Source organism: Hyperolius riggenbachi, chromosome 8, assembly GCF_040937935.1.
Source record: "Hyperolius riggenbachi isolate aHypRig1 chromosome 8, aHypRig1.pri, whole genome shotgun sequence".
NCBI lineage: Eukaryota > Metazoa > Chordata > Amphibia > Anura > Hyperoliidae > Hyperolius > Hyperolius riggenbachi.
The window spans coordinates 84,873,361-84,886,679 of NC_090653.1; the positions used below are offsets into that span (position 1 = coordinate 84,873,361).

Genomic DNA, 13,319 nt, shown 5'->3' on the forward strand with positions numbered 1-13,319 from the left:
GATCTAATCTTGTCATTGATTACCTTCATTTTGTTCTTAAAGGGGAACTTCAGCCTAAACAAACATACTGTCATTAAGTTACATTAGTTATGTTAATTAGAATAGATAGGTATTATAATTTTTTACCCACCCTGTTTTAAAAGAACAGGCAAATTTTTGTTATTAATGGGGGCTGCCATCTTTGTCATGGGGGCAGCCATCTTTTTGGTTGAAAGGAGGTGACAAGGAGCAGGAGACACAGTTCCAACTGTCCTGTGTCCTGATAACCCCTCCCAGCTGCACACGCTAGGCTTCAAGTGTCAAATTCAAAATGTAAAAAAAAAAAAATTGCACCAAAACAGCACAACGAGAGCAACAACATCAGAAATCCCATCATGCTTTGCACAGCATCAGGGGAAAAAAGCCCGGGCAGTTTTCTTCTGTGCAGCTAAAAATGAGGCTTGGATAATAGAAACAAAGTTCTGATGCTGTGAAACTGTTAAAGAAACACCAAGGGCTTGATTCACAAAGCGGTGCTAACCTACTTAGCACGTCTAAAGTCTTTAGACGTGCTAACCAGGGTGCTAAGTAGGTTAGCACCGAATTATCTGATTCAGAAATTCGGTGCTAACCTACTTAGCACCCTGGTTAGCACGTCTAAAGACTTTAGACGTGCTAAGTAGGTTAGCACCGCTTTGTGAATCAAGCCCCAAGCCTTTTCAGTGCTGCTGAGTCGATTTTTAGTCCGGAGGTTCACTTTAAGCGAGTTTCTAACCAAGTCTTTGCCTGGACTCGATTACTAGATTGGATTGCCCTGTTACATGTATTGTTTCCTGTGTATGTATGCCTGTGTCCTCTCTTATAGGTATTGTTGGTATCTCTGCCTTTCCCTCTCATCCGCCTCTATACTTTCTTGTGCTTAGCTCTTTTGGAGAGACAGTCCCTCTTTGGGGACCCTGTCCATCTTTCCCTCTTACTTCCTCATTTGTCCCTCTTTCAGGATTGATGTTCAGATTTATGTAAATATATGTATTTTTCTGATGAAAAATGTGTTCCATTGATTTGATTTGACATTATTCACATTCTTTAACTTGATATATTTCTAATTTTCAAATGTTAATATGAAGGAAAATTAACTAGGAAAGAAAAGGCTAGTGTGGTTTGACTTATAAAATATAATTTTTCTATGAAATCTTTATGATATGTGAGTGACAAGGGGTGTGTAGGGGGTGTGGCAGAGGTGTGGCTCAAGTTTTCCTCTTTCTTATCTCAAAATGTTGGCAGGTATGCCTTGCGCATTAAGGCCTGGGTGTAACCGAAGTCAGGTAGATGCTGCTCAAGTGGGGACGAGCCACACAAGTTGAAGATTGTGGTGGTAGATTTGGGCATAGGGGTTGATACAAAGGGAGAGAGTCCAGCAGGCCTTACACTACCTATGATGGGCAAGGGAAGTAACAGAGAAGTGACAGCTGGGCCAGCCAACACACTTGCGGTGCCGTTTGGTGGGGATTTGTAGGATCATGGAGGGCGAAATCTAAGGTGCCAGGACATCTGTGCCTATAGGCTCCTGTGATGTCAATCTGGGCCTGCCATAGTATTTTACACTGTGGATAGCACTGTTCATCACCATTTTTTAAAATAGATTTAACCAGGGGTGTTGCTAGCCCCAAAGATCAGTGGCACGTGCCCCGGATCTATTCTGGGGTGCCCCGAATGTCCCCCAGACAGAGTCAGGTGTGGTGCCTTAATGGTGGGAATGCTAGAAGCTATGGTGCATCGATCCAGGGTATACTGGGTGCTGTCGTGCCTCTATGTAGGCATACTGGGTGCTGTGGTGCCCTGCTGGGCACTGTGATGCCTTTATGGGGGCATGCTGGGAGCTGTGGTTCTTCAGTGGGGGCATGCTGGGAGTTGTGGTGCCTCAATGGGGGCGTTTCGTTGCATGGGAGGGGGTCCACTAGAAGGTCAGGGAATGCTATGGGGAACTGCCAGATAACCTGGCAGCAGGCCAGCCCGCCCAGCAGAAAGCCAGCCTAGCCAGTACAGAAGCCAGGTAACTCTGCCTAGTTATGTTTAAGTGACACTGCCTATTTATGTGATATGCTGCATTTTCTTGTTCTTATTAATGGAGAGGGGGCTTCATCCAACATTTTTCTGGGCAGGCCTACTTAAACCACTGTTAAGTTCATGTAAACTTGGCTCCACCTATGACCACACCCACATTATAGTGCGTGACCACACCCATTTTCCATATGGAGTGCCCAAAAGTGCCCTGGATCTCTTAGGATCCTAGCAACGCCCCTGGCTTTAACCCCTTGCTGACCTCTCCACGCTGATTGGTGTGAACCCGGCGGCAGTCCCAGGACCGCGTAACGCCAATTGGCGTCAAGTCCTGGGGTGGGGTTTTGCAAGAGATCGCGTGTGCTAAAGTGCACGCATCTCCGCTTGAATGAAGGAGCTCCACCGTCAGTCTTCCAGTGGCGATCGCCGCCAGGAGACTATTAGAGGGCAAAACCGCTGTCTATTTACTGTGTGTACAGCGCTGCGATTTATGGCAGCACTGTACTGGGGACAGCAGTGTGACGTGGAAGTAAACGTTGAGTAGACGCCCAAATAAACTGACCCTAACCAATAAAATTGGCTGCCCTGCCAATAAAATTTTATCGCTGTCTGCAACATTATGACCCAAGAGGACACAATAATGGGATGTGCTATAAAGAAAAAGCAACATAATTGGGGGTGTTATGAATAGAGAAAATTTACAAGGCGTAGCATAGCGGAAGGAACTATTATCAGGTATATTGTCCTCATTATACAGGGAGTGCAGAATTATTAGGCAAGTGGTATTTTTGAGGAATAATTTTATTAGGGGTGGGACGGCGATTCCACGAATCCCTCGAATATTGGGAAATATTCGAGATTTGTGGATTCGAATCCCGACGCCATTTCCCCCTTAACGAATCCCGACGCTGCATCCCCGCGCAACCAACCACCCCTCCCCCCCGCGCCTCCTCCGCTCGCCCCTTGCATAGATTAAAGCATTGGCTCACCTAACACCTGCCATGGATTCCCTATCCAGGGCAGAGCGCAGAGCCGCAGACCTCTCGTTTCCTCCTCTGTTCCCTCTAGTAACCGCCCGGCGCTTCAGTGATGACGCGTTTGCAAAAGCCGATCACTAGGGGGAACAGAGGAGGAAGCAAGAGGTCTGCGGCTGTGCGCTTCCCATGTTAGGTGAGCCGATGCTTGTTTTTTCTATGTAGGGGGTGAGCAGAGGAGGCGCACAGAGGGAGGGGTACCCTGGCTAGCTATACTCCAGGCGCCTTTACCTAACTAGCTACACTGAATGCCCCTATACCTAGCTAGCTATACTGAGGGCCCCTATACCTAACTAGCTATACTGAATCCCCCTATACCTAGCTATACTGAATGCCCCTATACCTAACTAGTTATACTGAGGGCCCCTATACCTAACTAGCTATACTGAGGGCCCCTATACCTAACTAGCTATATTGAATGCCCCTATACCTAGCTAGCTATACTGAGGGCCCCTATACCTACCTAGCTATACTGAATCCCCCTATACCTAGCTATACTGAATGCCCCTATACCTAACTAGTTATACTGAGGGCCCCTATACCTAACTAGCTATACTGAGGGCCCCTATACCTAACTAGCTATATTGAATGCCCCTATACCTAGCTAGCTATACTGAGGGCCCCTATACCTACCTAGCTATACTTAACCCCCCTATACCTAGCTATACTGAATGCCCCTATACCTAACTAGCTATACTGAGGGCCCCTATACCTAACTAGCTATACTGAATGCCACTATACCTAACTAGCTATACTGAAGGCCCTTATACCTAACTAGCTATACTGAATGCCCCTATACCTAACTAACTATACTGAATGCCCTTATACCTAGCTATACTGAATGCCCCTATACCTAACTAGCTATACTGAAGGCCCTTATACCTAGCTATACTGAATCCCCCTATACCGAACTAGCTATACTGAGGGCCCCTATACCTAACTAGCTATACTGAATGCCCCTATACCTAACTAGCTATAATGAATGCCCTTATACCTAGCTATACTGAATGCCCCTATACCTAACTAGCTATACTGAAGGCCCTTATACCTAGCTATACTGAATGCCCCTATACCTAACTAGCTATACTGAGGGCCCCTATACCTAACTAGCTATACTGAGGGCCCCTATACCTAACTAACTTTACAGAACGCCCCTATGCCTTGCTAGCTATATTAAAGGCACCTATACCTAGCTAGCTATACTGAAGGCACCTATACCTAGCTAGCTATACTGAAGGCACCTATACCTAGCTAGCTATACTGAAGACACCTAAGCCTAGCTAGCTATACTGAAGGCACCTAAGCCTAGCTAGCTATACTGAAGGCACCCATGCCTAGCTATACTGAAGGCACCTATACCTAACTAGCTATACTGAAGGCACCTATACCTAGCTAGCTATACTGAAGGCACCTATGCCTAGCTAGCTATACTGAAGGCACCTATACCTAGCTAGCTATACTGAAGGCACCCATGTCTAGCTATACTGAAGGCACCTATACCTAGCTAACTATACTGAAGGCACCTATGCCTAGCTAGCTATACTGAAGGCACCTATACCTAGCTAGCTATACTGCAGGCACCTATACCTAGCTAGCTATACTGAAGGCACCTATGCCTATCTCCCTATACTGAAGGCACCTATACCTAGCTAGCTATACTGCAGGCACCTATACCTAGCTAGCTATACTGCAGGCACCTATACCTAGCTAGCTATACTGCAGGCACCTATACATAGCTAGCTATACTGAAGGCACCTTTACCTAGCTACCTATACTGGGAGCACCTAGCCTGCCTACCTATACTGTGGGCAACTATTCCACGGATCGCAGGATTCGTTAGATTCGTAATTCGAAAGGTTTGAGATATTCGAGAACCTTTTTAGATTCGGATTCGGATTCGAAGAAATTGTGGATTCGTCCCATCCCTAAATTTTATTATCGAACAACAACCATGTTCTCAATGAACCCAAAAAACTCATTAATATCAAAGCTGAATATTTTTGAAAGTAGTTTTTAGTTTATTTTTAGTTTTAGCTATTTTAGGGAGATATCTGTGTGTGACTATTACTGTGCATAATTATTAGGCAACTTAACAAAAAACAAATATATACCCATTTCAATTATTTATTTTTACCAGTGAAACCAATATAACATCTCAACATTCACAAATATACATTTCTGACATTCAAAAACAAAACAAAAACAAATCAGTGACCAATATAGCCACCTTTCTTTGCAAGGACACTCAAAAGCCTGCCATCCATGGATTCTGTCAGTGTTTTGATCTGTTCACCATCAACATTGCGTGCAGCAGCAACCACAGCCTCCCAGACACTGTTCAGAGAGGTGTACTGTTTTCCCTCCTTGTAAATCACACATTTTATGATGGACCACAGGTTCTCAATGGGGTTCAGATCAGGTGAACAAGGAGGCCATGTCATTAGTTTTTCTTCTTTTATACCCTTTCTTGCCAGCCACGCTGTGGAGTACTTGGACGTGTGTGATGGAGCATTGTCCTGCATGAAAATCATGTTTTTCTTGAAGGATGCAGACTTCTTTCTGTGCCACTGCTTGAAGAAGGTGTCTTCCAGAAACTGGCAGTAGGACTGGGAGTTGAGCTTGACTCCATCCTCAACCCGAAAAGGCCCCACAAACTCATCTTTGATTATACCAGCCCAAACCAGTACTCCACCTCCACCTTGCTGGCGTCTGAGTCGGACTGGAGCTCTCTGCCCTTTACCAATCCAGCCATGGGCCCATCCATCTGGCCCATCAAGACTCACTCTCATTTCATCAGTCCATAAAACCTTAGAAAAATCAGTCTTGGAGATATTTCTTGGCTCAGTCTTGACGTTTCAGCTTGTGTGTCTTGTTCAGTGGTGGTCGTCTTTCAGCCTTTCTTACCTTGGCCATGTCTCTGAGTATTGCACACCTTGTGCTTTTGGGCAATCCAGTGATGTTGCAGCTCTGAAATATGGCCAAACTGGTGGCAAGTGGCATCTTGGCAGCTGCACGTTTGACTTTTCTCAATTCATGGGCAGTTATTTTGCGCCTTGGTTTTTCCACACGCTTCTTGCAACCCTGTGGACTATTTTGAATGAAACGCTTGATTGTTCGATGATCACGCTTCAAAAGCTTTGCAATTTTAAGAGTGCTGCATCCCTTTGCAAGATATCTCACTATTTTTGACTTTTTTGAGCCTGTCAAGTCCTTCTTTTGACCCATTTTGCCAAAGGAAAGGAAGTTGCCTAATAATTATGCACACCTGATATAGGGTGTTGATGTCATTAGACCACACCCCTTCTCATTACAGAGATGCACATCACCTAATATGCTTAATTGGTAGTAGGCTTTCGAGCCTATACAGCTTGGTGTAAGACAACATGCATAAAGAGGATGATGTGGTCAAAATACTCATTTGCCTAATAATTCTGCACTCCCTGTAGTTCCACCCATTATGCTGAAAATCACAGGCACAATGTTTAGACAATTACAGGGACAGAGACCATGATAATTAAATACAGTAAAATAGGAGACAGCAATATTATGGAGGACTATAAACCCCCCCCTCTTCCTGCCCACACCCATTTTATAATCCAACCTCCCCCCTCCTATATATAATCCAACCTCCCCCCTCCCATATAAAACAAATTTCTTATCCATAGACCTTTGTCAATTCAATATCGAGACAAACGATTGGCTCTGGCAACCTCATTTATAGGAGTCATTGGACCCTAATAGCTAACAGGAGCACATGCATGACACTTCTCAAATCCTGCTTGGGCTATGGTAAAGTCAGTATAGCCTAAAGTAGATGAGCTGTGCTTTCCGTATCTTTAAACCTACATCCTTATATTGTATATTGCTTACTGCATAACAGATTTATACCTTTGGGATAAAATATCCTCTAAAATGTACATCCTTGGTCACCATATGAGATCCACAGAGGGGAGCAATGTCACTAAATCTCTGCACCTCATGCATTACAGCCTGCGTATAAGGCATATTCAGTCTGTCGTCCATTTCTGGCAATCTGTCTCGTCCAATCACACGATCAATCTCTTCACGGATTTTATCTAATTAAAATATACATAAGATTAGATACTATTATCACCAAAGCAATCCTTATTGTTAATTAAAGGAACACTAAAGTTTTATTTATTTTTTCATGAACCCCTTTAGGAGGCAGAAGGGACTTAGTAATGACACATAGTGGTAGTAAAAGAAAAAAATCTGCTAGGACAGTGGTGTCGGGTGATGGGCTGCATGCAGCAACTGAAATGTGTTTGAGTCCCTCTCCCTCCATCTTCGCTGTCCAGTTTGAGCACAGGGGCTTTTGGCAGGTTGACATGGATAAACAATCCATGCTATGCTGACAGGAGGAAGGCTTGTAGGCAGGCCTTGAGCCTGCAGGTCATCATTTTTACTACTAGAAGAAAAATAGCACCAACTGCCAATAACTATAAACACACCCACTAACAAAGTGATAAGCTAAAAGGTTTTTTTAACCAGTTCACCATTAAGGGGGTTTCCCCCTTATGGACCAGAGCAATTGTCACCTTTCAGTGCTTCTCCCATTCATTCAGCAATAACTTTATCACTACTTATTATAACTCAATGATCTATATCTTGCTTTTTCCACTACCAATTAGGCTTTCTTTGGGTGGTATGTTTTGCTAAGAATTATTTTATTCTAAATGCATTTTAATGGGAATAAGAAAAAATGGGAAAAAAATAATTATTTATCAGCTGTTGTCCATTATAGTTTTAAAATAAAATGTGCTACTGTGGGTAAAACCCACACATTTTATTTTCCCATTTCTCCCAGTCATTATAAGGTTTAAAACATGTCCCTCATACAACGTAAACAATATTTTATTTGGAAACAAAGGTGTATTTTTTCAGTTTTGCGTCACTAATTACAAGTCCTTTTTTTTCAAAAATAACAGTAATGTACCCTCGTGACATACGTTTTAACAAGTTGAGTCCCTAAGGTAACTATTATTATATATATGTACTTTAATGATATATATATATATATATATATATATATATATATATATATATATATATATATATATATGTGTGTGTGTGTGTGTGTGTGTGTGTGTTTTATTATGATGACTATGGGACAGTAGGGGAGGTAAGGGGTTAAGTTTAATAGGAGATTTATGTACTGAATTTTTATTTAATTCACTGTACTAGGGTGTAGTTTTACTATTTGGCCACTAGATGTCTGGCCTTCAATCAGCTAACCCTGCTCCAAAAAGCCCCCTGCCGAAAATCCATGTACGCCCAAACTCACACCTTTTTTTCTTAAGCAAAACTGACTATAATAGTTTTTGAGAGACCATTAGTAATGCTTGTTTCCATTTTTCTTACCTTCTACATCAGGGTACTTTAAGAAGATAAGTAATGCATGCCGCAGGGTGGTGCTCACAGTATCAGATGCTCCCAACAACAGGCTGTGCAATGTGTAGAGGAGACTTTCCAATGTGAACTCTGAACAGGGATTGTTCTTTTCCTGCAGAGGCATAAGTGAGTGTTTTACCCAGAGGTGGTTATTAGGGATGTTCGGAGAAGTTCCTCAAAATACCGAATTCCAAGTTTCTGATCGGAAATGGGCTTACCGCAGCCATAATCAGAAATCTGTCTCGGGAATTGGTATTCTGCAGAAATACCACATTACTGCAACTTGAAAATTTTAGCCTAATCACAGAGTTCGGAAGCATTACAGGCTGCAGAAGTTTCCTGAGGAAATTTGAACAGCACAGAAATTTTAGATCAATTTTACATCAATCACAGGACTCAGCAAAACTCGGTAGAATCCGAGTCTTGTGATTGGTCTAAAATTTCAGTGGAATTCCGATTTCCATGGTAAACTACTGCATTCTCTGATTGGTCCAATACCACCGAGTATTTCTGAATTTTGTGTGTTGTGACCGGTCTAAAAAACTGAAATTTTAGGTTAATCACAGGACTTGGAAATACTCTTCCAGTATTGGACCAGTTAGAAAATGCAGAGGTTTACCTCGGAAATCAGAATACCACAAGTCTTGTGAATGTTCTAAAATTTCCTTGGTATTCAAATTTCCATGAAAAAATTCTTCACCCTTTGATTGGTTCAATGCTTCCAAGAATTTTTAGAGAATTCGGTATCAGGGATGATCTGCAAAATATAACGGATTCTGCAAAACAATTTTTTCTAATAACATCATTTTATTAATAAAAATGACAAAAAAATCCTTTTCATGAAAATCGGTATTGAAAATACAGAGTTCTGTGGAAAAACATGGAATCAGTATTCTGCATTTTTGGTAATCAGAATTTCCGTGGAATCGGAAATTAACATTTATGACCATCCCTCGTTGTCATAATAGTTGAAGACCATCAATGCAGTTACATACAGTAGTTGCATAGTTATTTGGGTTGAAAAAAGACATACGTCCATCAAGTTCAACCAGAAAACAAAGTGCAACACCAGCCTGCTCCCTCACATATCCCTGTTGATCCAGAGGAAGGCGAAAAACCCTCATAATGCATGGTCCAATTAGCCCCAAAAGGGAAAAATTCCTTCCCGACTCCAGATGGCAATCAGATAAAATCCCTGGATCAACATCACTGGGCATTACCTAGTAATTGTGGCCATGGATGTCTTTCAACGCAAGGAAAGCATCTAAGCCCCCTTTAAATGCAGATATACAATTTGCCAAAACTACTTCCTGTGGCATTGCATTCCACATCTTAATCACTCTTACTGTAAAGTCTAACAGTCTAGCATGATTTTTCAGGATTTCTGAGGATGCTCGAAATATACTATAAACCCTAATCCAAAAAAATAAGCCCTAATTTCAATTCATAAAAAAAAAAACAAATTAAATTGTGTCCAGGCAGCTATGGTATACATTTAAAAAAATGTAAATATTTGCCAATAAAATGCAGCAGAACAGATAGACCCTTCAACAGGGGAAGCAGACATCCCCCACAAAAATCATATGCAAAAGACCCCACAAGGCATACGTGTTGCACGAACACCGCTGAGTTGGGCTCAGGGCGAGCTGGATGATAGCTCACCCTGCAACTGCTAAACTCTCTGGCAGCGTTAAATACTATTCCGCCTCTGAGTTGTAGCAACTTAGAGGGAGATGTAATTCAGATTCTGGCAATCGTCGGATCCCTCTTACATGCCCTGCACGGCATAGCACTAGTGCTATGGCTGCACCCAGCTTCGGCGCTGAGCACCGGGCATCAAAATTACCTGATTTGCCCACGAGAGCCTAAACAGTAAGGATTGTAAATGTACAGGATCTTCTCAAAAAAATAGCATATTGTGATAAAGTTTATTATTTTCTGTAATGTACTGATAAACATTAGACTTTCATATATTTTAGATTCAAATACACACAACTGAAGTAGTTCTAGCCTTTTATTGTTTTAATATTGATGATTTTGGCATACAGCTCATGAAAACCCAAATTTCCTATCTCAAAAAATTTGCATATTTCATCCGACCAATAAAAGAAAAGTGTTTTTAAAACAAAAAAGTCAACCTTCAAATAATTATGTTCAGTTATGCACTCAATACTTGGTCGGGAATCCTTTTGCAGAAATGATTGCTTCAATGCAGTGTGGCATGGAGGCAATCAGCCTGTGGCACTGCTCAGGTGTTATGGAGGCCCAGGATGCTTCGATAGCGGCCTTAAGCTCATCCAGAGTGTTGGGTCTTGCGTCTCTCAATTTTCTATTCACAATATCCCACAGATTCTCTATGGGGTTCAGGTCAGGAGAGTTGGCAGGCCAATTGAGCACAGTAATACCATGGTCAGTAAACCATTTACCAGTGGTTTTGGCACTGTGAGCAGGTGCCAGGTCGTGCTGAAAAATGAAATCTTCTTCTCCATAAAGCTTTTCAGCAGATGGAAGCATGAAGTGCTCTAAAATCTCCCGATAGCTAGCTGCATTGACCCTGCCCTTGATAAAACACAGTGGACCAACACCAGCAGCTGACATGGCACTCCAGACCATCACTGACTTTGGGTACTTGATACTGGACTTCAGGCATTTTGGCATTTCCCTCTCCCCAGTCTTCCTCCAGACTCTGGCACCTTGATTTCCGAATGACATGTAAAAGTTGCTTTCATCCGAAAAAAAAGTACTTTGGACCACTGAGCAACAGTCCAGTGCTGCTTCTCTGTAGCCCAGGTCAGGCGCTTCTGCGGCTGTTTCTGGTTCAAAAGTGGGTTCATGCTTCCATCTGCTGAAAAGCTTTATGGAGATGAAGATTTCATTTTCAGTACGACCTGGCACCTGCTCACAGTGCCAAAACCACTGGTAAATGGTTTACTGACCATGGTATTACTGTGCCGCTATCGAAGCATCCTGGGCCTCCATAACACCAGAGCAGTGCGACAGGCTGATTGCCTCCATGCCACGCCGCATTGAAGCAGTCATTTCTGCAAAAGGATTCCCGACCAAGTATTGAGTGCATAACTGAACATAATTATTTGAAGGTTGACTTTTTTTGTTTTAAAAACAGTTTTCTTTTATTGTTTGGATGAAATATGCTAATTTTTTGAGATAGGAAATTTGGGTTTTATGAGCTGTATGCCAAAATCATCAATATTAAAACAATAAAAGGCTTGAACTACTTCAGTTGTGTGTATTTGAATCTAAAATATATGAAATTCTAATGTTTATCAGTACATTACAGAAAATAATGAACTTTATCACAATATGCAAATTTTTTGAGAAGATCCTGTATATTATTGTAAATGGCAAAAGGAAATAGAAATAATTATGAAAAATGAATGATGGAATTCAGAGTTTGGAAAGTTCTGATAACCCAGAATGTGATGACATGACTACATTTGAATTAATATACATATTTTTTGTTCAAGAACCAATGTAGAATGTTGTTCATGGAAAAATAGGATTTCCCCTCAAAAAAAAACTAACACTTTTGGAGCAACACATTAATATAAGACTCTGGCCCATATGCAATTAACTTTTTCACCTGAGTTATCTCCTAGGAGATAATTTTCATCTTCTCTAAAAATAACTTTGCATGATTTTACAGTTAAAAAAGTACCTTAACGTTGGTGAAAAAGTACTATCAACTTTATTTTAAATATTTTCTTGATTGTTGCAGGTTTAAAGGGCATTTTATGGCAAGGTGTGAAAATATCACCTAGGAGAAAACTTAGGTGAAAAAGTTAATTGCGTATGGCAGCCTTGATATTTTTCCCACTACAGTAGTCCTTTAAAGCAGGAGGATTAGCCATCCTATGCCAGGGAAAAAAACACATATATAGGTAGATAAATACTTGATCTACTTACATAACACATGTATTGTACTGTCCACATTTTAATTTCAGTGAATTTTATATAGTAAATGAAGAGAATTCTGTTCCTGGTGGGGGCTATGTCTTTTGCCCACAGCTGAGGCTAAATACTGATGTCATTCTTCCCTTAACTTTTTTTCTTTTCTCCTCCAATCACTGAGTCGCCTCCGCCTTGCTTGTAAACGCAAGTGAGCAGGGGGTCAGGTTTCAGATAAGCAGCTGGCAGGGAAATAAGGGGAAGATGAGGAATATATTATAGATTAAAAATAGCCCCCAGCATGAAACTGTTTGGCACTGACTACTAAAGGGCCATTGCTCCTAAAATATGTGAAAACTCCAAATCATAACAGCAGAAAAAGATTTGAAAGTTTTGAATGTAGGATTAGCACCTTTATCACTTAATACTCTCAGACCAGTTGCTGTTGAAATTAGTTTTTTCACGGTGACAATGCCGCTTTAAACAGTACCTCCTCAATTTTGATCAGGAAGCAATCTATAAAATGTCTCGGTTTCTCAGGGTCTAACGTTTCTTGGCAAGACTTCACTATCTCAGCCATGAGTCCAATAAATTCTTCTGAGATCGACACTACCTTATGATGAGGTCCAGGTACGTACTTCATTAGTGGAAAAATGCTATAGATCTGAAATAAAAAAATATATATATCGGAAACAATCAGGAACTTATGTTTTCCTCAATCTTACTCAAGTTGAATATCACTAAATGGTAGGGCTGCAGAAGGGCTTAGTGATGATCGTTATGTGCTAATTTTGCTAACGCGTAATTTCACGTAAAGTTTTCAATTACATGTAATTGTGATTTCAAAATTGAATTGAATTTACGTAATCCATTTCTAATTTCTCATGTTTTGCGAGATTACAAACTTTTTTTTTCACGTAAATTGTA

The 13,319-nt window shown here is 41.3% G+C and overlaps 1 protein-coding gene across 4 annotated transcripts in view; it reads right to left on the bottom strand.

Annotated features, from left to right (window-relative positions):
• LOC137528994 (cytochrome P450 2F3-like) overlaps positions 1-13,319 on the bottom strand; it is an 80,931-nt gene that overhangs the window by 33,024 nt on the left and 34,588 nt on the right. For 3 of the 4 annotated variants that reach the window (XM_068250847.1, XM_068250846.1, XM_068250844.1), the window contains 3 exons: positions 12,883-13,056; positions 8,457-8,598; positions 6,963-7,150 (listed from right to left, as the gene is read on the bottom strand). In XM_068250847.1, coding sequence (XP_068106948.1) covers positions 6,963-7,150; positions 8,457-8,598; positions 12,883-13,056 — 504 coding nt within the window. The remainder of the gene's footprint in view (positions 1-6,962; positions 7,151-8,456; positions 8,599-12,882; positions 13,057-13,319) is intronic. The other variant, XM_068250845.1, reaches the window with a different exon arrangement.